Here is a 25,021-nt window from a genome sequence, read left to right as displayed (position 1 = left end):
TATAAATCTGTTTTACTCCGCTGCTACGAAGGGTGTGGTAGAGGAAGTGGTCACGTCTCGTGACATCACAGCCTCAGCGTGTCAACGTGCACTGAGCTGGGGAGAGCTGCTGGTCATCAGTTTGATTTCATATCGAAATAAATCCATCCCCAATCCAGACAAATCATGGCGCACGGGCTAAAAGAGCGCTTCGACAGGTTCCTTCACGAGAAGAACCTGCTGACGGACATGCTGGCGAAGATTGAGGCACGGACCGGAGTGAACCGATCCTACATCGCGTGCGGTGAGTGTTGGAGAAGCTCTCTCATCACCAGGAACACGTGTACTGTCATGTCGCACTTTTAAAGCCTTTTTAGCAAGAACACGTTTCTGATATCACAGTGCTATGGAAGGCCGCTAGGGTCAAAACGCATCTGTCTTCGCGGACAAATCTGACATGTGTCTTCTGTCTCGCAGCTGTCATCCTGCTCATCGCAGTCTATCTGGTGATCGGATACGGCGCTTCTCTGCTTTGTAACCTCATCGGATTCGTCTATCCTGCATACATATCGTGAGTTGGAGCTGTGCTCGATCTTTATTTTCCATGTTGGCATCACGCCGCAGTTAATTACGTCATCGCAGCAGTAGCGCGCAGCAGGAAGTGCACGCTCTACAATACATTCAGTTCTTTCGAAACGTGTTTTGTTGTTCATATGGTTATTGTTAGTGTTTTATGTGGAATATCTTATTACAGTTGTAGTATGTCATAATGCACTGTCTCATAACAGTTATCATGAGTAAGTAGTATTGCCTTGAGGTTGCGCATACAAGCGCTCGGGATTCAGGGCCTGGTCTTAAGCATCACTTGGAAAATGGAAGTGAATATGTGACATTTATATGAAAATTCATATTTGTAACAAAGCTTTAACAGTAGTTAGCGACAAATCTTAGTGAGCACAAGTAGGCAGAAGCCATTGCCTATTACAAAATAAAAGCACAAAAATAATGTTAAAGAATACATAAAGGATCTGCAGTTTATGCAAGCTCATTTCCGTTTGCAATGTTAATGAGGTTATTATTAATGTGATGTGCAAATGCCTCTTTATGTTATTATGAGATTAAATAAAACATTTTTAAGTAAGCATCCAATACAAGGTAGTTCAGGGTTAAAGATGGAAAGGCATCACACACCAAATTAACCCCATAAAGCCTGCTCTGTCTTATGTGACGCATGCATTTCTGTCTGAGGCCTCTATATTATCAACATGATCAGAACCTAAAAAACCTGTTTAACCGTCCAAACGTCCACATTCAGCTAGTCTTCACCTGCTTTTATGCTTTCAAATCTTGACTGATTGTTATAAAATTTAAGAATAACTCTCATATTATTACTAAAATTTCAAAGATTTTAATTTACTACTATTTTAGGCAACTATTGTTAAATTTTTTTTTTTTTTAAGAAAAGTCATTCAATCAAATAATGATTGAGGTATGATTATTTGTCTAATTTCTCAATCCCGATAGCATTGCACTGAATATGTTTGGCCCCCACAATAAAATAGAGATTTATAAATACTGACGTTTATATCATTTACTGTAAACAGACTATTATAGTGTTTACACATTTCCATGGATTTGCATTAAAAACTGTCAGCATTTCATCTTCCTTTTTGGGCCATTTAAAGGACAACATCTGCTCCAAACTGCATATTTGCTCAGTTTGGACCTTGTTGTCTCTTTCTAAGCTCCATATGTGCCATGAAAGCCATATATGATGCATCAAATATGCTACAAAACACATGCAAGGTTATATGTCCCGTATATAAAATAATACATTTAGTTTAATATGAGTGTCCCTGTTCTTCTCACAAGACAAGCAGTTATGTAATGGTCAGATGAACAGTCAGACAGCATCATATCAGTCTCTTCACGTGTTTGCAGAATCAAAGCCATTGAGAGCGCGACCAAAGAGGACGACACTAAATGGCTGACCTACTGGGTGGTGTACGGCGTGTTCAGCGTCGCCGAGTTCTTCGCTGACATCTTCCTCTCCTGGTTCCCCTTCTACTTCCTGGGAAAGGTATTATACAGTAGAAAGATGAACATGTTTCTGATCGTTATTGACTTTAATAACCTATTGAAATTGGTTGTGTGTGTTTAGATTGAGATAGATGTACTACCTTTTTTGAAAATAAGCTTTCAGAAGTTATAGCTATTTAAAGGAGGCATCTTCTGATACAGATATTTGGGCTAGTGGTGACCACACTGATTTTGACTGGTATTATGTGACTTGTATTTGCAGTCCTAACATGTTGAGTTTAGTGCACCGTGTGCTTGAAGCGCTCAAGAAACAGCTGTGTGAATGGAGAGTGTTGTAATGTAAAGTACTGTCATTAATGCTTCGTGTTTGAGGTTTGTAATATGGATCAGACCGTATGTTTTTTTTCCCTTTGCTAGTGTGTTTTCTTGGTTTGGTGCATGGCTCCCACTCCATCAAACGGCTCTGTTCTGATCTACACAAGGATCATCCGGCCCTTCTTCTTAAAGAACGAAGCCAAGATCGACGATGTGGTCAAAGACCTCACAGATAAAGCATCTGAGGCGGCAGACAAGTTTAAAGATGAAGGTGAAAACCAGATGCAGTTTGTTTCTGATCAGAGAAATAAAACCGATGAGGTTTCATCAAGCATGTTATAAGACCGAACTAACTAAAGCAGTTATGAACTGTTGATAATCCAGTCTTTTGTTTTGTCTTGCAGCCAAGAAAGCCACTGCCAACCTTATATTTGAGGAGAAAAAGTCCTCCTAGAAGCCACCGCTATATCACCTGCCTCCTGTCCTCCAGGATGACTCTTGCCTGAATAAATGTTGCCTTTCTATGCCTTTTATTTTTTTTTCAAACAACCAGAAGTTGGCTGTTATGTTACTCCTTTGCCTGTCTTTGACCCTGTGGCAGCCATGTTATTCTTCATCAGACAGCCAGTAGTTGTGTTTAAGTGGTAAGACATAATCACGTTACAAGATATCCAGCGCAATGCTTCAGTCTCAGTAAACTACCTTCTCTTTGCTATACACATCATTACCCTTGCCTTGTATTATGAGGTCATGAACTATTTTATCTTGCATCTTGAGGTACTTTAACATATGCATTCTGAGATCTATTTATTTGTGTTTGTAGAAATGTCTCTTCTGATAACATCAGTGAAACTGTAAGCATAGGAACCATGCATTTGACATCAACTATTAAACGATTGGAAGACACAGGCTTGACGTCTCATCACTTCCCTCCTCGCTCTGTTACAGTCATCTAGTGAGCGCATGCTGTGGTGCAGTAATGTGTCATCAGCGTCATGTTTTTACTTCTGCCCGTTTCCGAAACCCCACAAGAAATGCAATGGGAGTCTAAAAAGAGTTCTTTGTTTGTGCAGCATGAGAACATGCAGATGGAAATGTTAAGTTGTAGTTTACATGCATACTTTAAATGGTAAATGATGCTATGCATCTGTTTGTTCCACTTAATGTTTATATCATATTCAAATAAGCAACAACAACTAACAGTTTGCAAAGTTTACCCAAAAAAGGAACCAGTTTTGGAAAGTTTGCATTCATTTGCAGAGACAAACAGCAACTCACCTCAGCATCAAATGCTTCCCAATCGTAAATCCATTTAGAAAATGACTGCATGAAAAGCACACTAAATTACTTTAAAGCTGGATTACATGTGGAAACAGTGATTCGAGTTTAATGACTTCACAAATCTATAAAACAATTACTTTAAAAATCCATGCATCTTCAGTGTAAATTTGGATCTGAAATATAGAAGATCATCTATATACATCAGTATGTCCTGTAACAGCATTCTGACTTACTCGGGCCAGTCATCAGAAAAACACTCGGGCTGCATAGAAAATATTACATTATTGCCAACATTTATAGAAAACAAGAGGAAAGATTATCATGGAAATGTTCTAAGGAGAGCTCATAAGTGCCTCTAGCTACGATCAACCCTTTTTTTGTTACACAAGTTATTTTTTGACATGATGCTGTTATAAAGCGAGCCCAATTCACTTACAAAGAAGAGATCAACAAACCAAACGATCCTACAGAACGAATACACCTGGAACAATTACCCCATATCATGATTCAAAACTACTGAGATCAAGAAACGTCAAAACAACCAAGGAAAAGAGAAAATAGCCTGAGTTGATGGGGAAATAGTTAAAAAAATACCAGCCTGAGAAAAGCCCATTTGATTTACTTTATACAATAATTTACAGTAGTACAATGTGAAAAAGTGACATTATCTGATGCGCGCTAAAAAATAGCCCAGATTATTTTACAGCCGAGACAGATTTAAATAATTCAAGCATGGTGGAAAGAAAAATTACAGATAGAAATTGGCAACATGGTCACAAAACACTGTAAACGAGGTACTTAGGAAGGTGAACCCCAGTCCTTCAGAACAGAGACCCCTCAAGCGGATCGAGACCACACACGTTTGTACCATCCTTTCACTCATCACTTCTTAAATAAGCTGCGTCGGCTGTGTCCGGATCCAGTGTCGCACGGACAGTGAAACATGGATTCATCTGTTTCCAAGTAAAAAAGGAAACCAAAATAAACCGAGGAAAAGTAGTCAATTTATAAAAATAATAATAAAAAAAATTACTCTGCAGCAGCTACGAAAGAATGCAGCGAACTCTTAAATACAAAAATATGTGATCTGTGTTTCCTGTAAGGTGAGTAGGAAAGGGTGGCACTCGCGGAGCCCCAGAGCAGCGGCCAGCAGTCCCCTAAGGCATCTCCTGTGTGTGGTGTGTCTATGGCTAATCAGAGCCCAGCCCAGAGTGTTATGTCTTGCGGCCGCTCCAGACCTGTTCGGGTGTGCTTCTGTGGTCAGACGAGTACTCGAAGGGCGAGCGGTGGCCCAGCGGAGAGCGCGGCCGGTGCTCCATCTGCCAGTCCGAGTGGTAGCGGTAGTCCCGGGATGATTTGTGATGTGTGTATTCGGAGGCAGATCGGTGCTCCGAGTGCGTCCTGTCCTTGGAGTTGCTCTCGGATCGGTGCTCTCTGCCGGAGCGGTGCTCGTCCAGCTTCCTGTGCTTGCTGTCGCTGTAGTATCTGCAGAATCAGACAAACATCATGATGACCTCGAACTCCTCAAACAACCTGATATTCAAAAATAATACTTGTGGCTGGCAAAATGAAAATGCACTTCATTTAAGCACTTCCTGCTCTGCGTCCATTGCATCTCTCCACACAAAGCCGCAAAAACAAGTACAAGACATTTGTTGACTAAACTTAGCAATATTAATGAGCATGAGCATGTTTGCATTTCATACAAAAAATAAAATAGAAAGAAATAAGATTATATAAAAACAGCCCGGACATCAAACTGTGTCTTTTCTCAGTCACATGATTTCTGCCACACATAGGAACTGCATCTTAATGTAAAAAAATGACAGCCTGATAAAACATCTGATCGTACCTTTTAAGACGAAAAAATTATGAAATATAAAAAAAAAAAAAAACTGGCTTGGTTTAATATAAACATTTTTGATGATTGTTTGGGATCTTTTCTTTTATAAAGTGGAAATTCAGAATTATTCCAAAAAAGTATAAAAAAAATAAATAAATAAAAAGTCGACTGGAACTTTATTTTAAAACCCTTGTTTACTGTATTCTATATCAGTGGGCTTTCTGTACGACTAGTCAGTCTTAAGGCCCCAAACCTAATGAGAATTAAGTTTATGCTCCAGACCTATATCATAAATTTCGGAGAGGCCCATGTGGTCAGGTTTAATTTGCTATGGCAAAAATTTTACTAAACTTCATCAACAGCGATATCATTGACTTGATGAACTGCCTTTAACTATGATTCTGCATTATTGACACACTGTTTTCCTAATGAATGTTGTTCAGTGCTTTGACGCAATGTTTTTTGTTTAAAGCGCTATATAAATAAAGGTGACTTGACTTGACTAAAACAATGGAACGAATTGGCACAACATGGTCACAATTTACCTAAAATGAGGGAATGAAATTAGTTTGAGGCCATGATATCCTGTTTCTCTGCATGTCATGCGCTTCATGCAAATCACCCCATTCAAAAACACTATGAAAGCTGCATTTGTACCAGTGACGGTGTATGTGAACGCTGCTATTGTGAACCATTTTCAGAGTAAACAGAAAAGCACCTGCTGTCCTGTCGCTCTCCTCTCTCTCTGAACGGCTCTCGCTCTCTCTCTCGGTGGTCTTTGCCGTTGCTGAAGGAGGAGTAGGGTCTCTTCCTGGGGTCGGAGCTCTTTCGGTACGGGTCTCCAGCGTGCCGATCTTTGCTGTGCTCATGATAGCGAGATGAGTGATGTCTGTCAGAGCTGTAGCTGTCTCTGCTGCTGTCGTCCTGCTGCGACTCCTTGATCCGCTCAACATCTGCACAAACAACAGCATTCAGTGTTACACAGACGAGCAGAAGTGTGGCATGATGCATACACCATTAAAGCTGCGGCAGTGACCCTGGAGCACAAAAGCAGTCATAGACATATAAAAACTTTATTTTTAATTAGTAATATGCATTGCAAAGAAGTTCATTTGGACAACTTTAAAGGCAATTTTCTAAATTGGTAGATTTTTTTGCACCCTCAGATTTTCAAATAGTTGTATCTCGGCCAAATATTGTCTGATCCTAATAAACCATACATCAATGGAAAGCCATACCAAAAATGGGACCTCATGACTGGTTTTGTGGGCCAGGGTTACACCAGCTATATGCATGAATGTTAATCATCAATCAACACAAAACAGAGCAGACATACCTGCATGTTTAAAGCTTGGTGTATTTACAGAGCTAGTGTTCTGCTCCATTGCCTGAAATGAAACATCACAAACCTCAATTATAATGATCCAAAGATAAAGATATAAATAACTTAATAAAGCAACAGATACTCAGCAAAAACATTTCAAAGTATCACTACCAAAACACAGAATCTCTGAGAACAGTGTCCATACCTGAGCGTTTTCTTGTCTTTTCTTGATGGCGTGTTTATACAGTTTATGCAGTTTCCTTGCATCAAATTCGGTGAATTTGGAAACAAATATCCACAGATTTCTGGAATTTGGAAATAAACAGATTAAACTCAATATTAACCTTCATTTATATCTTGCGGTTCTAGGTTTGTGATAAGACGGCCGTACTTCCTCCACTGTTTGATCAGCTCGGGGTTGGTGTATTCCCTCAGACACTCGGTGATGTGATCTCCTATCTTGATCAGGCATTGGCGTGTGTGCTCCAGCTGCTCGCGCTCGGACAGACCCTTCTCCGGACGATCCAGCTGCTTGAGTGCTGCCTTCACCGGACGCATGCGCTCCTTACACTGACAAACACATGACACAGACGCGTCACTCCAGTGCAAACACCTCACTTAAATGTCATTTAGAGAATGAGACATCAGCTCTGTACCAAACCTAGTGATCTGAATACTCAGGCCAACAAAATAGCTAATTTCCCTCCAAAAATGGAGAAGTCTTTGTCCACTTAACCATTTAAGTTTAAATCAAATTTGCCTTGACATTTAAGGCCACAAACATTTGATACTCAGTTTTGCTGAGTAAGTTTTTGTTATTTTATGCTAGGTATATAACATGGTGTATTTTTTTCATTTTGTTCATAAAAGTTCTACATCCTAACGCATTTTGTTGTAATTGATGCTGAACTGCAGCTAATTTGAAAGTGAAATAAAATGCGTAGGAAAGTGTTGAAGAGGGAAAACTCAATGCTTGACGCCGAACTGATGTATCGCCCCCAATTCACATGCAATATCTAGGGGCGTTGATGTGGTTTCTTATGCAGTAACGTTAGCCAATCACAACAGTGGCCGATTCCTGACAAGCCTTAAAGGACACGCCCCTTAAAACAGGTCATTTTAGAGAGGGTCAGAATGAGGGTTGAAAATAATTCTCAACTTTTTTTTTTTTTTGCGCCAAAGCCTTCATTAACATTATAAATTTACCACAAGTAACATATTGAAATAATAAATAAATCCATGTCATCTCCTCACCAGAGCCACTCACTTGATCTATTCGAGGTCTCAACAACCTGTAAATAAGGCTTCAGGCTGAGATCAGACTCACCACGCTGAAGGTCTTCTGGTCCAGTTCTTCAGACTCGTCAGACAGGGGAAGTGCATCTCCTCCGGTGGGCGTGTGCACAGGGCTATCAGCCGCCTTCTCCCGAACTTCTGCTTTCACCTCTACAGCCTGAGAACACAGTCAACGGCTTTAGGATAGCAACTCATGCAAGTGTTATATCCACAGTATGTTACAATACAAACGCAAAAATTACACTAGAACATCTTCAAACCTAGCGAGTTGCCTAGAACAGCATGCAGTCTTTTGCTTGTGGCTACTGAAGGCCTAGTTAAACTCTTTTAGTCAGTGTTTCACATCAATATCCAGTTTCTGCTAAAATCTGTCAAAGATCTGTCGTACTAATCGATTCAGAATGGAAGAAGAGGGACAGACTGAATTCCCTTGATACATCTCACCATTTCTGTCACATAAAGCTTGCTGAAATAACACTGTTTACACATATCTCAACTGCTATTAAAAGCATTACAGAGATCTGTAGACACGTGCCAGTATTTGATAATGTGATATCATGGTAATGAATATGCACAATATTGTTTTCTTGGGCACTTCTAAATACAGTGAATAATAATATATTACAAATTATTCCGAATTTGGGATGCATTTTAAGAATAGGATTCCCATCAACTGGTCAACAAGCACAACACGGCTGTATGCTGCTTGAAAGAGATGTGTGCTCTGATGTAAACAAGCAGCATGAGGAACACATGAACACGTGAGAGATGCGCTGAATGAAAGCACATTCACTCTCTGACAGCAGATGGCGCTAAACTACAGAAAATGATGACTTTACCCTGGAAACCCCATAAATAAAGCAGCTGTGCTACTTTCTGAAACATATTTAAATAATTTTAAATAGCCAATCAGATTTGTGGATTTGCTATAGTGTTCATCACAGCTCCAAATACTTAAATATTTAGACTTAATAGGCTATTAACTTTCCATTTTAATCTGGACTACAACATGCCCTAGATATTGTTTGAAAGTGTTTTGATTCTTTATTGTTCATTCACACTTTACTTTAGGGCATCATTAGTTAATTCATTAGTTAACATAAACTGGCAATGAAACACTCTTCTGAACATTCATTAATCTCAGGTTCTTTTGCACCTTAATCTATGTAAAACTTTATATATTTTTCTGTATTGCTTTATTGTAAAGTTCAGTTATTTTCGTTATAAGAAAAAAGTTATTTAACCTGTTATACTGTATTATGACCAAATTTCAATACCGTGATAATACAGCTTACAGTGATAAAAGCATTAGCAATAATCACAAGATGAAAATTTGATACCAGCATATCCCCAGAGATACGATAAATAAGCAAAACAGTGAGTGAGAGATTGAGAGTGTGCTTGTTTGAATGAGTGAGATGGAGAGCATGCTAAAGTGGACCATCAATAAATAAACTACTAGATGAAAATCGGCTAATCAGTTGCAGGCTTGACTCATAATGTGCCTTTGATTTCTAAAAACCCTTTCTAGGTAGGCAGCTCATTAGGTTTAAAAACAAGGCCATAGTCAAGAGCTGTGTGATTATGATCATTGTGACCTTCTCTGCTGGAGTCTCCTCTTCTTCAGGCTCCGACTTCATCTCCTCTTTCGGTTCCCTCTCTTTGCTGTCTCGACCCTCCTCTTTCTTCTCCTTCTTAATCTCTTTTTTGACCACTTTCTCCATGAAGTCCTCCTCTTCGGGCTCTTTATCCTCAGGCTCGTCCTCATCAGACTCTTCATCCTCCTCCTCCTCGTCCTCCTCCTCCTCCTCCTTCACCGGTGCTCTTCTGTTGGCCGGCTTCCCTGGAGGACTTTCCTGGAAGAACACAAGAAACACTTCAGCCAGAGACAATGTTTATTTTTAAATATTACCAATGTGGAACGGAGCATGGAAAATATCATTACAAATGATCAGAGCTGGATCAGAGTATCGGAGTAAGGCATTAAAACATACATTGTGGACAACTGTCCAAGTAAATTCGGTTAATTTTTATTAGTCTTTAAATCTTTAGAAACAGAGAAGGGAGCATCACTCACAATGTCATACCACTTTTAGCCAAAGCCAATTTTGTTCCTATAACTGTAGACCTGGCATTACGATCAGTCTCAGCGATGTGCTCAGAAACGCATCCACTTTAGTGCACATCATACGGTCCTGGGAAACCGCTCTATAAAGGCTTTAACTACTTTTTTTTTTTTAATGGCAATGTACCTTGTGAAATTGCATTCTCAGCACTTCCTAACATAATAAAAAGTGACCACAGAAAGACTGCAGAGAGTCTACATGGGAGAGAAGCGTACACAGAAGAATGTTAAATGCTTTGGACAAAGGACAGTGCTTCCCAACCTTTTCTCCAGTATCTGTGGAAATGATAAGTTATTAGCTTAAATTTAGCAGCGGCCTCAGCCCTCACACGGTACGCCTGCACTATTACAGCAGCACAAACCTGTTCCTCTTCCTCCTTCTCATCCTCTTCTTCAGAGCTCTTATCTGACGGCGGCGCAGAGGACAGACTGTTCGTCACCTCATCCATCTTGGGCTTCACAGCTTTATTCTTCTTGCCCCGTGGTCGTCTCTTGCGTGAATTTGCCTGATTGTGAGCCGAAGGAACATCAGTGATTGTGTTGTATGATCAATAAAGCACCTGTTATTGTTATAAGTTATCATTTAGCCACTTTACACCACACCGTTTACTGCTTACGTCTGCTTTAAGTGAACCGAGTGTTGCTGTGCAGTGTGTAATCTGCGTGACTCACTGTGCCGGCCTGCTTCTGTGCTTCCTTCTTGGCCAGGTCTTTGCTCAGTAATTTAATGAGGTAGTCGGCTCGTGTCTGCAACTGTTTGGCCTGTGGCTTCTTGTCAGGATCATCAGGAAGGAGCTGCAACACGTTTTGTAACAATTTAGCACTTAAACATCACGCATACAAGGACATCCCAGTGTAATGGCACACTGATCAAACAGCAGTTTCTCCAAGTGTTTCTGCACCTTGTGTGTGAGGTTGAGGTCTGGGTCCATCTTGATCATCTCCCAGCTGCCATAACCGTACTCATAAATGCCAATAAGCAGGCTGGAGTCGTCCTCTTTACCCCACTCGATGTCAAAATGAGCTGCCTTTGAGTGGCATGGGATTATATACCTGAAAATATTCAGGTAGACACAATAAAAACATTGTCATGTCATTTTTCTGCTCTTGCAAAAAGTATAAAATGACAAACAGAATGCATGCTCTTTTAAAACAACTACTTGAGACGGACACTAACAAAAGCAAAACTGTGCCGACATCAGAGTAGTGGTGCATGGATAGCACTGAGCTCTTGTGCATGTGAGTATACCTCTTCCTCTCCTCGGGGTCAGCGGGGATGGCCTTGTGTAATGGGGCCAGCTCCTCCTCATGAGAGATCACCAGCTTAGCATTGACCTGGACCCCTGAGATCCTGAAGGTGGGTCCTTTCACCTTCCCTCGCCTGCCTCCTGATATGATCCAGCACAGAACAAAATCAAGACAGGCCTTCGTAAAGGTGTCCAATCACACATGCTTCCTATAAGAGTGCATTCATCCAATTGCCAGGGAGTACAAATCTTTATTTGACTCTTGCCTGAGGTTCGTTCGGGTCCACAGGGGTTCTCCTTTAGCGTCTTCAAACAGCCGTTATGTACGGTCTCCGCCAGCCGCCGCAGATCATGCTCTGATTTATCCACCAGCTCAGCGTCTCGAGCGATAGCGTCAAGCCTGTGAAACACACACGGTCACATCAGTGACAGAGGACAACGTGCAACTGCTTTCATACCAAGCGATGACAAACAGCCACCTACCGCTCTAAAGGGCCACCGAACTTTTTGTAACTTTTAATAAACCTGTGTGGAAAAAGTTTCAGAGTAAACATTAGTCATAATTCAAGATTACACGAATCGTAATTAGAATATACACATTTTGTGTGAAGAAAAGCTAAGTGATACATCTCACAGTGAACTGTTATTAGATTATCCCAACACTACACCCCGAGTGTTGAATGTGCTTTACCTGCGTATCTCCGCATCAGTGAAACCCTTGATGTTCTCTCTTGGAATAGTTCGAGGTCTTCCTCGTTTCTTGGGCCTCTTCCTGTCAGAGCCCGAATCGCTGTCTGAAGCAGGGTATCGTCTGTTCCTGCTGCGTCTGCCCTCGTTTCCATTAAAGCTGATCTGAACTCACAAAATAAAGAAAGACATGACGCTCAATATGCTTTGGTCTGGTTTAGTTTCATATATTCAAAACATTATGCACAGACCACAAATCTTTTTTTATGCTAATATTTAACTTTGACAAGCGCTGTATGAGCAGCCGACCTGTTTAGCACACTTCCTCATGCGGGGCAGTAAATAGATCTCGGCTAGCTCTTTCTGTCGCTCCTCTTCCTCGAGTCTCCTCCGCTGTTCCTCGGGGATAATGTCATCCCAGTTCTTACTGTCCCTCTCAGTGTCCATGTCAATCTCCTCCTCCTCCATCATGGAGAAATTTGCCACCTGCAGGACGGAGCAGGCATTGTTTAATTGTGACTGACAGCCTCTCGAGACGGTCCAGCACATCTGGAAGCTGAAGTTTTAAAGTGTAAACCTTAAACTGTGAGAGGAGCTCCTCTCCTACAGTCGACGGTCCGGGGTCGTTCTCTCGGGTCTCTGCTCTCTTCAGGATTTCATCGATGTCCATCTCCTGCCAAACCAACCAACAAGTCAATCAACAAGCAACACGAAGGCCATATTTGGGGAAACAGGAAAAATCGATATGAAAATGTTTTTGCAAAATCGCCCAGCCCTAGTGTCCCCCCACACACCTGAGGCTCCTGCTCCTCTCCCTCCGACTCTTTGAAAAGCTCTTCAGCACCGAACTTCAGGATGGCGGACAGCTCCTCCTTGTTGAATGGAGTGGAACTGCAGGAAGTCACACGTCGTCATTTACAAGTACACACCATAGACACATACCAGACCTTCCACAGTTTTTTGCATGTTCTTCAATAAACAAAACAAAAAAAAAAGTGTTTGTCGAGTAAGCTAGCTCTACCTTGAAGGAGCAGCCCCCGTGTCCAGGACCGTCTTCCCCGTGGTGTCCATCCTCTGAATCACCAGGTGGTCCAACACCATTTTCTTCTTGGCTCTCTCGATAATATCCTCCTCAACCGAGCCCTTCGTCACCAGACGGTATATATTCACCTGAAAGAGAAGATTACAGAAACATGTACAGTACTGATACAACGAAAGACAGTACGTGCAGCTCTGATCAATATCAATGAAGCCAGCACACACTAGATGTGTTTGAGATGTGTTGACTGATATATCAGTCAGGTAACACACGCTGATGACTGCATGTAAAGTGTGGAGTGGATGCGCACCTGTTTCTTCTGCCCAATCCTGTGCGCTCTGGCCTGGGCCTGCAGGTCGTTCTGAGGGTTCCAGTCCGAGTCAAAAATGACCACAGTATCTGCAGAGGCCAGGTTAATGCCCAGACCACCTGCTCGCGTCGACAACAGGAAGCAGAAATCCTGCAAGACACAACGGCAAACCTCCACTTTTCTATTTTCTCTCTAAATCTACAAACTTTCCTCAAATTACACTTTACATTTGGAGAACATGCATTTAATTAGTTTCCTTTCATTGAGAGATTGTGAACCAAAAGCCTACTTTATTATTTTACAATGATAATGCAATCGACACCAGAACGAGTCTTTTAACCCTTCGTAACCAGTCACTTCACACATACCTCAGAGCCCTCTGCGTTGAAATGATCTAAAGCCTGCTTCCTCATCTCTCCCTTGATGGACCCGTCCAGTCTCTGTGAACACAAACACCTCTGTAAGTCACGCCTGAGACACAAACAGTGCGTTTAACTCCAGTGAGAGAGAGTCCGGTCCTCACCTGGAATAAGAACTGCCTGTACTTCAGGTACTCAGCCAGGATGTCCAGCATCCGAACCATCTGGGAGAAGATGAGCACACGGTGCCCTCGCTCCTTCAGCCGAACCAGCAGTTTATCCAGAAGAATCAGCTTCCCGCTGCTGCGAATAAGGTGCTGCAGACAATATATATACAGTTTTGGTTAACTTAAACCATCCTACATTCCCTTGCCCTAAAGTGGCATTTTTGCAAGTGCACAAAAAACATTTGTATGTGTGCAGGAAACACGGAGCACAACTGGCAACTGATGAGCATGATAATGTTTTCTATTACATAAAATAAAAATGTTAGTCTGAATGCCACTGTAAGTCGCTTTGGATAAAAGTGTCTGCTAAATGCATACATTTATTGAATCTAAAATTTGTAAAAGTTTCTCATGGGAGCACAAACGGTCTCTTTAGGGGATTGGGAAGCAATGTTGTTAAACCATTCGCAAATAAAATTCACATTTCGTGCTCTACTGGGTGCCAGACAAAATATTTAGCAATAAATCACGTTCTCCATGTAAATCATATTCCATCCAAACCATTTGTGACTTTTAAAGAAATTATTTTTCAATGTGACATTGTGAAAATATTTGTGTAAATACTAGGGCTGCACAACTGATCGAATTTCTAATCGTGATTAAAATGATGGATGCCACAATTACATAATCGTTCAAAGCGGAAGATTTATTAATCCAATTAATCCTTCAAAGTCCACTTATGTTACTCTGCAAACTTAAGATATGTTTTTTTCTTAAGTGTTTTTCTATTATTTTAGTATAACATTATAATACCTTTCATATTTTTAAAAGAAGAAACCAGTCTGATGCATAGTTGCCATTTGAGGTTTAACACTAACTGAAAAACATTTAGTGCTTTTCTATAGAGTGTTTTTAGATTATTTTCATATAAACATGGCATACAGTTGCATCAAACAATTGTATAAACATCAAGGTAAATTGTGATAATCGTAATTAATAACAGCAATTACAATTTCAAGGGAATTACGCAAATGATGATTTTTGTCATAATAGTGCACCTAATCACGTAGTTACACATGTTGCTATTATAATTTGGGCTGACTGGTTGTTTGCACCTGTGGGTGAGCACACACCTGCAGTCCTTCTTGTCTGTTGTAGAACTCCTCCTCCGGTGATTTAATGAGGTAGCAGTGGTTACAGCATTTCTTCAGCTCCATCATGATGTTGAGGAAGCCTGACCTGCTTCCTTTAGTGCCTTTACTCAGCGCTTTATAGTTCCTCGTCAATATCCACCTTAACAAAAAATGATGATTTATGTATGGGCATTTAATTTAAAGATTGGATATAAGAGGGAATTATATGTGACCCTGGGGCACAAACCCAGTCTGAAGTCACAGGGGTGTATTTTAAGCAGTCCCCAAAACAAAACATTGTATGGGTCTAAATTATACATTTTTCTTTTATGCCAAAAATCATTAGGATATTAAGTAAAGATCATGTTTCATGAATACATTTTGTACATTTCCTACCGTAAATATATAAAAACATAATTTTTGATTGGTTATATGCATTGCTAAGACATCTTCAAAGGAGATTTTCTCAGTATCTAGGTTTTTTTTTGCACCCTCAGATTCCAGATTTTCAGAATAAATATTAACCACACTGGTTTTGTGCTCCAGGGTCACATATAGCCAAGGTGGATTTTCTTCAGACACAACAATTTGTTAGGATCTAGAGTGACAAGACCAATTAATCTAATAGAGTAATATGGTGCTTCCATGACTATGTTTACATGCAGCCAATAACCCATTCAAAAGCGGGATATTAGCAATAACCCGGTCGCGCACGGCCATGTAAACACCGGCAAAAACCCGGATATGCTCATGTAAACGCGTTTCGGCATATCCCCATCAAAATGTGTGTTCTGCGCATGTTCTATTCGCAAGGAATCTTGGTCTTTTGAGTCTTTGGATACAGGAAGAAGAATCGGAAATGACACATATTGCGTCTTATGTCCAGATGCTAACCGTGCGTCGCTGTTTACATCGGGATATTGGCAACTGATTACACATTCCATGTATACAGGAGTAACTCTCTCTGCTCACGCATGTAAACGGGTTATCCCGAATGTTTCAGAAACCCGAATAGTGACCTTAACCCGACCATAACCCGAATTTTAACAGCATGTAAACGTAGTCCATGCTGTCTTGGAAAAGCTTGTTTGTGCAGTCTCTCTCTCCTGTACTCAACTCTTTACTCTAAAAGCTGTCTTACTTGTAGTATTGTTTCTGAATGGCGCTCATCTCCACCCTGAGGATCTGCTCCACCTTGGCAGGCAGAGATTTCTCCACGTCCTTCTTCACTCGTCGCAGCAGGAAGGGCTCCAGCTCCTTGTGGAGACTGGTGTAGCCAGAGTCTCTGCCTTTGCCATGTTCCTCTTCAAACAGCTCCCATGAGTGAAATCTACCAACATATCAGTTTATATCAGTGACATCTATTACACTGTAACACACCCATACGAGAATGTGGTTAACTCTTCTCTCTATGGTACTCAGCCTTGACCGCTTAAAACAAACCACAAAACGTTACAAGAGCTACCAAAAACCCACATGAAAAAAAGTTTGCTTGCATATAGTAGCACTGCTGCAGTGAAGTCTATGGCTACGTATTGAACTGATGTGACAGGAGGACACCTACTTGTCAGGCATAATAAAGTGTAGCAGAGACCAGAGCTCTTTGAGGGAGTTCTGGAGGGGTGTTCCTGTGATCAGGAGCCTGTGGTTGGACTTGAACTCAATCATAGTCTTGTAGAGGAGCGAGTCGTCGTTCTTCAGCCGATGGGCCTCGTCTACACCAATGAACGCCCAGCTCACATTTCCTAAAAAGGACTGCAAGAGAAAACATAATGAGCTCTGCTCTGATAAAATTCACATTTCTCTCTTTTAGATAGATATTAATATCATATGCAATAAAGGGCACCTTTTATGCAGAATTCTCACATGTTGTTTGATCATAAATGTGTGTTGGCAGTGTGCACCCCATAATGATTCAAATCCACCTGCTCCTTTTTTGTTTTTTTTCATAAATCATAAGCAGTGTCTCAGAACAAGCTGTCTGCAGACTCAGTCAAATGTGAGAAAACCTTATCAAAAGTTTAAATTAATATTGCTTTAAATGCATGATTTCAGCATGACAATCAAAACCAAACAGATGTTTTTAGCAGTTTCTGAGGTAGGAGCTCTAAAGGCACAGCCCTAATCTGGAAAAGGGGGCGGGGAGCAGCAACTCATTTGCATTTAAAGAGACACACACAAAAACAGCATGTTTCTGCTTCCACTCAAAATAGGCAATTTCAAAATGAAACAGTAAATGAAACTCCACAGACACATTCTGGGGACACCTGATACTTATATTACATCTTATAAAAAAAGACACAATAGGTGCCCTTTTGAATTTGGCTTTCGGCTCAAGCTGTACCTTATCCTTCAGCAGAATTTCATATGTAGTGAGCAGAACGTTGAACTTCAGTCGTTTGGTCTGTGGATGCATCCATTCATGTGTCCGGATCTGAACAACAAACAGACCGGCGTTAAACCTATGACCTGCTCAATCAACCCTTTTATTTTATTTTTTTAAATCGTACCATGTTTCTGCTTCTGATGTCTCCCAGGTACACCACAAAATTGATCTGAGGAGCCCAGAGCTGGATCTCCCTCTGCCAGGATGTGAGGGTGGATAGAGGCACCACCAGAAGGAACGGCCCGTAAAGCTGGTGCTCATTGAACAAGTAATTGAGGAAGCTGATAGTCTGGATGGTTTTGCCCAGACCCATCTCATCAGCCAGGATGCAACTGTTCCCTCTGGGAAAGCAGAAGAGTATAAGTGATGAAGAAACTGATGAAATCACTCACGACTGTGGCAATCTATCCATCAATGAGACCAGCGTGATGTTTTTTAGGAAGAAACCAAGCGCACATACTTGCACCAAGAATGGGCCATCCAGTTGAGACCCTCCAGCTGATAGTCCCGCAGCTCCAATCCATCTGCACCAATGTAGTGAGGCTGCTTCTTCATGGGTACAAACCGTGGCCTCTGTTTTAAAACCTACAGGAAACCAAACATGTAACTGGTTGTACAGTGATTGGGGTTTGAGTCACTTGCTCAGATGACCGGAGTTGACTCCCGTTACCTTGCAGTCTCTGGAGGGAATGGTTTTGCACTGATTCCGACTCATGTAGTCATCAATGCACTTTTGAAACTTCCTGGCAATGAGAGCACCATCTTCCCAGCTGCACTCGGAGTATGACAGCCCCTGCCATTTACACAGGTAATCTGGGTAACCTGCGGCAGACTTCTGATTCGAATGTCCTGCAAGATTAAGACAACAGTAAAGGTCAATAAACGCTCCCAACAACTGACCAAAACAAAGACAATAGGAAGCAGCGTCCTCTCACCGATGATCCTCTCCACGAGCTGATATTGTGAATGCAAGTCATCCATGAGCTCCTGCTGACAGTTGAAGTATTCAACATCCTCAGGCGAGGCAGATTTGAGCCTACGGCGACAGCGTTAAATCAAATCAGCATCTAAGACACATTACCTAAAGGTTTCAATGGAGGGACTGAGAGCTCTCGGACTAAATCTAAAATATCTTAAACTGTGTTCTGAAGATGAACGGAGGTCTCACGGGTTTGGAACGACATGAGGGTGAGTTATTAATGACATCATTTTGATTATTGGGTGAACTAACCCTTTAAGTAACATTAAAGGTATCATACCATTTCTTTTTCTCCTGCTCTTTTTTCTTGAAGTTGTCCAGTTTCTTCATGCCCCTCGCGTTCTGTTGTTTGAGCGTCTCCTCCGTCTCCCAGGTGTTGTGAATGTGGGACCAGTTCTTCCATTTCATCAAGTACTGTACATCTCCTGGCTGTCTGTTGGGGTCAAAGTTGGCGTTGGGGTCTCCATCTGCTTCCACTGCATACACTGTGGTTTCGCTTCCGGTTGCTGTTAAAGAACAAGACAAGACTTTAATACAGATCTCTACACTTTTCTCCCAAGCTGAATGTGTTCTCACAGACTGAGCCTATTGAAAGCTGTGTGGATTTATTCATGTCACACAGATTGAACAGCTTCATTTTTTTGTTCTCACCTCCTTTCCGGCCTATCCTCATTTCCATAACTCTCTCCAGTGTCTCAAACTCGTCCTCCTCTGGTGGTGGGACGTCCTCTCCGCACACCTCCACCAGGTCATCTGAATCAGTCTTCAGTTCCTCATCTTCTTTATAGCTCACATTGACCGTGGCCTGCCGCCGAGGACCCGCTAAAGCTTTTTTATAATCGTCCTCGTCATCGGAGGAGGAGCAGGAGGGCTTCTTCTTGGGAGCTTTGTTATTTTTCCCATTCCTGGCATTGGCCCTGAGAGATGAGATGTGTGCTGTTATGCTTAATTGTTAAGTCTCGCAGAGAGACAGGCAGCGAGCCTCAACAGCGCCATCTTGGTACCAGAAACTATTACACTGAATGTAATAATCGGAGGAATCATTCCCACATTATGATGCTTCTCTGGGTATCGTTTGTACGTTTAAAAAAACCTTTTAAACCAGCTTGAAGGAGGTCAGCTTGCTGTAGCTCAACCTTTATTATAATTATTATTGAAAATATTTAAGAAACAAAGAGGGTAGTTTGGCCTTGTATTCTGCTGTAACTACAACAGGGGAAGAAAAAAACAGGTCTGTTGTCAGGCTGGAAATATTTTATGGGTAATGTGACCAAAAATGTAACACCCATTAAATCTGAATTTAAGACATTTTAAGATTTCTTAAGGCCCCTTTAGGCTCCAAGCACATGTGGAAGAAAAAAACAAGACCAAAACATGCAAATTTGGTTTGAGACTAACCAATTCCACTATATTTACTTATCCAAAAAAGCCACCAGCGGGCAGCCAATCAAAACTCAGCAGTAGTATTAAGAAATTTGAATGTCCAGCCACTCTGAATTTTATTCTACATGTGAAGGGTGTTTAAATGAGTCTGTGTGCCAAATTGAGTGAAAATCAGCAAAAATGCAATAGAATGCATTTATTAATAGAAAAGGCGAATTTTGATTTAATGTTTAATTAAAAAAGAAAAGAAAAAGAAAACGCAAAACAATGAGGACTTTTGTGAAAAAATATCCTCTATAAAATGGCATAGGTAAATCAAGATTGCTGTGAAAACCGTACTTGTTTGAAGGTTTTCTGCTCTTGACTTTGTGACTGGGCTCATAGTCTGACACGGACTCGTCGCTGTTCTCCTGCTCCCCTGCTGACGAGTCAGACGAACCACTTCCTGAACCAGAGCCCGAGTCAGAGTCAGAACCAGACCTACACACAGAACACCAGGGTCAATGTTAACCAGATCAGAGCGAGGGTGTTTCCCACACCTAACAGATGCACACTCACCCTTTACTCCTGCTCTTTGACTCATCATCCGACTCATCACTACTGGAAGAGTCCTGCAGGAGCACAACAAACACTTCAATCTATGATCATTTTCTGGAGTTAATATTCCCTAAGTGGAAGGTGCAGCAGTAATATCACGCAGTACCTCGTCTGAGCCGGTGTTTGAGGAGCTCTGCTGCTGCTGAAGCTGTTGTTTCCTGAGCATGGCTGTCCTTTGCACTGTCAGGATACTGGGATTGGACTTCCAAAACTACAAGGAATTACAACAACAGGGACGTTTTCAAACACTTCGAAACAAAGGCTCTGTTCCGAAACCCTGTGAAGTGCCTACTTAGTGTTTCCCATTAATTAGCATAAATCATTCACTTTCTTTAAACTTCCACTGTTTTATATGTGAAATAATGAGGTCAATCCTGATTTCATGCAGACTTTATAGCACTACACCTTGCATCCGACAACTTTACACAAAAGATTTCTGAAGCTTACCGCTGCTCCATCGATTTTGTTGCCTTGATCATTCTTTTCCTTGGATTTCTCCGAGTCCGAGTCCGACCGGCTTCCCGAATCCGAGCCGCTTCCTGAGTCGCTGCTCCCTGATTGGCTACTGCTAGAACTGCTGCTGCTTGAACTCGATCCCGAGCCCGATCCTGACCCAGACTCATCATCTGAATTACTGAGACACCAAAACAGGTACCACGAGTCAATTCCTCATCATTTGAACATATAAATGAAATAAAACTTAAAGAAAGCAGTTATCTAAACCATTTCACACGTTTTGCATGTTTCTTCCCACTTTCACACACTTGTGCATGAGAGAAGACAAGCAAAGTATGAGGTTATTCACGCTTCATTATTCACCGACGATTTAAATCTATAGCACTTTCCAGTAGTATACATGTTTAGCACTACAATGACCTGGACTGGGCAAAACATTGAAATCATGGATGACAGGAGAAACAGACTCAGAAAGAATGGATAAAGGTGTAAATTACACTAAAGTAGCCATTAGTCTGCCATACAATCCAATTCCACATGACAAAAAGCACATGTAAGGTTTATTCTGCTAGCATGTAACAGCTTGAGCAATGCTCTGATGTAAAAAGCCTGCTGTCAAACACCCTGTCAACACCAGATGCTGGCGGGAAAGTAAATGGAATCTGATTATAATCTATGCAAATGTGTAAACTGCCACAATTTTTTATTTCAGACAAATTATTACTTTACAATTTGTTAACATGGAAACCAATGTATTCTGGTTACCTGGACTCTCCGCTGCTGTTGCTGACACTTTCATCCTCACTGCGTCCATCCATGGCAATCAAATACTACAGATTAGACCCTGATGAGATCCTTGCAGTCTGTGTGTGCCACTTCACAGCAGCTCACCTAAAATAAAAAAACAGAAAACAGAAACTCAGACACATGGAATGTGTTTATCAAGGAGACTTATCTTATGTTTCCAGTAAACATCACTGATTTCTTTCTAATTTCTAGACTACAGCATAAAGAAGTCTGGGGAACTGAAATTAACCAAACATAGCAGGTGAAACAATTTAACAGCTGGTTTTCAGAAAATTTACACAAAGTATTTAAGGTCTGCATTTTGTTTGCCGTTGTAAACACAGTAGCAGGAATGCATTGCATACATGTTCAGTGTGTTTTTTTTTACTGGTTATGTACATATTGTATATTATTAGTTTATTCTTCAATATTGTGGTCCTAATGTGGCTGGAGTACACTTTATCAGTAAATGCATCTTCGAGAGGATTACTTCTCTACTTCCCCTCTTCAAAACTACACACAGAAAAAGTCTAAATTGACTTCAGCGGCAAACCACGTGTTTTGTCTCTACGTAAAATCTACAGTTGAATCGTAAAGAACTCTTATGAAAATCAACATATTTAGCATCGTTTAATGAATGAAAAATCTGTGTGATGTTGACCGCAGGGGCCTCTAGGGATCAGGCCTAAAAGCAGCGGACTGTCCTGAGCTGTGCGGCGGCCTGAAGCAGCGCCATGCTCGGGCACAGGCGCGGAATACCCTCGGGGTGTTTTTTTAAATACCCGTTATCAAGGAGTTTATATTTCACATCATTAAACCACGATTTGAGACTATGTTTTGTTCGTTCACAGCACTAGAAGTGCAGGATTGGCGCTACACTTCAAAGCTTTCATCAGTCTCTCCCAGTTGTGGAAGGACAAGCTAGCTTAGCCTAGCATGCTACTGCTAGGAGAGAATCGCGTACTAGCTGTTCGGCTAACACAGTCACGTTACTGGAGTCCACTAAGACATAATCTAGATCAGATTAATAATACAGTACCATCTAAACAATATTTCGATAGAATCCTCCCAGTATAACTTCATGTTTATTGGTTTAGCCAGGTACCTCGCATGCTAAGCTAAATGAGCATCCTCACTCAGTTTGAGTTTAATTTTGATGGGACATTCTGCTTTACATTTAGCTGGCTCGTCTTAAGCACATATAACTAACAGTTGTGCCAATGAACCTGTGGGTTTGGTCTTATTATGGGAGGTTTCGGTTGTATTCGGGCTGTTTTCAGTGATAACTGTCTGGTCTTCACGCTGTTGTTGAGCCGCACTGCGCTTCTGTAGATCCGCCGCTCGGTTTGTTTTCATTAGCCCTTCAAACTGGTGAATACAGACAGCATCGCGAGCCGTGTACAGACATCTACTGATGAAGCCCCAGCCAGGCTCGGGTTCTCCGCCAGCTCTGTCTCGTACACACACTCGTGGTCCACACTGAAGGTGTTTTCTCTGTTATTACCTGCCTGTCCCGCGCTGCTCTGCTCGGGGCTCTTTCTGCTGTCGCTCGGGAGCTCCACAAAAACACTCCTAAGACTTTATTCCGAGAGATGGGTGTCTGAGTTCCCCCCCGCGGTGAAGAGTGCCTTGGGGTTATACGCTAGGCAGTGTTTTGAATTCCATGTGCCGGGAAACAGGTGTGATAGCAGGCATACTTTCAGCTGTAAATCCTTCAGCAGCCGGTCTCCGCCATGACACGCTCGCGCACACAGAGAGCGAAACCCCGGGCCGTGACGTCACCGCTCTCCCGCGCAACGCGCAATCCTCACTACTTTGAGGAAAAAAAACTCAAACAATAAAAAGGCTCATACTTTCATTACATAATTACACAAAAAGAGGAAAACAAAGATGCCTAGCAGTACACACCGCATAAATTACGTTAATGCTATTTGCAATCGTTCAATTTGATAATAATAATTGAATAATTCTACATTTATGATGCACCTTGTTAGCTTGTACCTGTGATTGATGATCAGTTAGTACAATATCCATTATATGTTGAAACAACTGATCTATTATATATATATATATATATATATATATATATATATATATATATATATATATATATATATATAGTTTTTTTTTACCCTACAGGTGGATACTTTTTTACCGTACTTTTTAGCAAACTTATACAAAAATGCATCCTGATTCAAGAATTTTTAGATATTTATAGAAAACAAGACAAAAATTACAATACAAATATTTTCCTGTTTAGCATTAAAGCAATTTGGACTTAAGTTTTCTGTATGTGCACCTCTAAGATTTTCTAAGTCTGTTGGTTATGAGATGGATAGATTATAATACAACACAATATTTTGTATTGTTTTGCCTATAGTAAAAGCCTGATAATCTTTAATATAGTGTAAAATGTTTAAAAAGCAGTTTAACCTCACTATATATCATTTGAAAAACAATCTGTAGGGTTTGGAAGTAAAAAAAAGTATGAATTATTACAGTTTAAATCTACATAATGCTCAACAGAAACATGCATGCAACCCATACTTGTATTTGTTGTGTGCTACCCTGATAGGGTTTTGTCTTTGTGTTTATGAACTATCTGAATAATTATTTGCCCTTATTATTATGATGAACTGTGATTTATCATGTGGCTTTCTGTCATGGTTTATCAATACATCTTAAGGTGGTTTGCATAGCACGTTAACATTTCACTTGATGAAATATGCATTTATAAGTTGTAAAATATATTGTAAAATATTCACTTGACGATGAAATAGGGCATGGTTTTAATCATTTAATTACTTTGCTAATATTTCATGTCGGTGTATGATGAGCAAACATTGCGTTGTCCATCCTTAAAGAAAGTACAGTTAATGAACTTTAAATAAAGAGAAACTTTATTCATAATATTTATTATTTTTGAGCATAATTTTGAGCATTGAGATCCAAACTGTCCAGGTTATATATTATTCTGCTGTTTAATGTTCAAATAATTGTAAATACACAGCCACGTTTTAAAATGTAAAGATCAATCTTGATCTTATACTAATAAAACAATCAAATTGAATGATTAAAACTCAAGGTTTGTTTAATCAAAAAAGTGCTCAACAATTGTTAGTTTTATTTGTGTTTGTGCTTTTACTTTCAGATTATCAAGTTTAAAATTTGCAGTAAAATTTCTTATTATAGTATTGCTGATATTGCAAGGCTTATTTCTCACATTCTACACATAACAAATGTAGTAATTATTTTTTGATGGTGCATAACTTTACAACAGGATTAACAG

The 25,021-nt window shown here is 40.7% G+C and overlaps 2 protein-coding genes across 2 annotated transcripts; one reads left to right on the top strand and one right to left on the bottom strand.

The window, feature by feature from the left end:
* The first annotated feature begins 42 nt into the window (after positions 1–42).
* LOC127965987 (receptor expression-enhancing protein 5) lies at positions 43–3,240 on the top strand. Its single transcript, XM_052566768.1, has 5 exons — positions 43–283; positions 457–550; positions 1,921–2,059; positions 2,437–2,605; positions 2,739–3,240. The coding sequence occupies exons 1-5, from the start codon at positions 166–168 to the stop codon at positions 2,786–2,788; spliced, it is 570 nt and encodes a 189-aa protein (XP_052422728.1). The 5' UTR covers positions 43–165; the 3' UTR covers positions 2,789–3,240.
* Positions 3,241–3,694: 454 nt separating this feature from the next.
* LOC127965967 (chromodomain-helicase-DNA-binding protein 1) lies at positions 3,695–23,523 on the bottom strand. The gene is made up of 38 exons (XM_052566720.1): positions 23,237–23,523; positions 21,712–21,837; positions 20,938–21,124; positions 20,597–20,701; positions 20,452–20,504; positions 20,233–20,373; positions 19,162–19,427; positions 18,791–19,016; positions 18,467–18,567; positions 18,202–18,380; positions 17,992–18,116; positions 17,656–17,872; positions 17,490–17,579; positions 16,710–16,900; positions 16,287–16,475; positions 15,146–15,305; positions 14,010–14,162; positions 13,855–13,926; positions 13,487–13,636; positions 13,159–13,307; positions 12,932–13,028; positions 12,715–12,810; positions 12,447–12,623; positions 12,142–12,302; positions 11,934–11,975; positions 11,717–11,850; positions 11,453–11,591; positions 11,106–11,256; positions 10,876–10,998; positions 10,566–10,709; positions 9,677–9,934; positions 8,110–8,235; positions 7,174–7,352; positions 6,988–7,087; positions 6,795–6,846; positions 6,177–6,411; positions 4,854–5,100; positions 3,695–4,568 (listed from the first exon to the last, which is right to left on the bottom strand). Exons 2-38 carry the CDS (start codon positions 21,762–21,764, stop codon positions 4,491–4,493), a joined length of 5,346 nt encoding a protein of 1,781 aa, XP_052422680.1. The 5' UTR covers positions 21,765–21,837; positions 23,237–23,523; the 3' UTR covers positions 3,695–4,490.
* Between the last annotated feature and the right edge of the window lie 1,498 nt (positions 23,524–25,021).

This window comes from Carassius gibelio, chromosome B10 (genome assembly GCF_023724105.1).
Source record: "Carassius gibelio isolate Cgi1373 ecotype wild population from Czech Republic chromosome B10, carGib1.2-hapl.c, whole genome shotgun sequence".
Lineage (NCBI taxonomy): Eukaryota > Metazoa > Chordata > Actinopteri > Cypriniformes > Cyprinidae > Carassius > Carassius gibelio.
The sequence above is the reverse complement of the archived record's forward strand: the minus strand, read 5'-3'. Positions and strand labels throughout refer to the sequence as shown.

Bases quoted from the DNA above. Each gene is read 5' to 3' on its own strand.
- LOC127965987 (XM_052566768.1), top strand. From the start codon at position 166: ATGGCGCACGGGCTAAAAGAGCGCTTCGACAGGTTCCTTCACGAGAAG. The intron at 284-456 runs GTGAGTGTTGGA...TCTGTCTCGCAG, and splicing joins CCGATCCTACATCGCGTGCG to CTGTCATCCTGCTCATCGCA. The intron at 551-1,920 runs GTGAGTTGGAGC...ACGTGTTTGCAG, and splicing joins GTCTATCCTGCATACATATC to AATCAAAGCCATTGAGAGCG.
- LOC127965967 (XM_052566720.1), bottom strand. From the start codon at position 21,764: ATGGATGGACGCAGTGAGGATGAAAGTGTCAGCAACAGCAGCGGAGAG. The intron at 20,702-20,937 runs GTAAGCTTCAGA...AATTCCTTGTAG, and splicing joins ACAAAATCGATGGAGCAGCG to TTTTGGAAGTCCAATCCCAG. The intron at 6,412-6,794 runs GTATGTCTGCTC...TTGTTTGTGCAG, and splicing joins ACCAAGCTTTAAACATGCAG to ATGTTGAGCGGATCAAGGAG.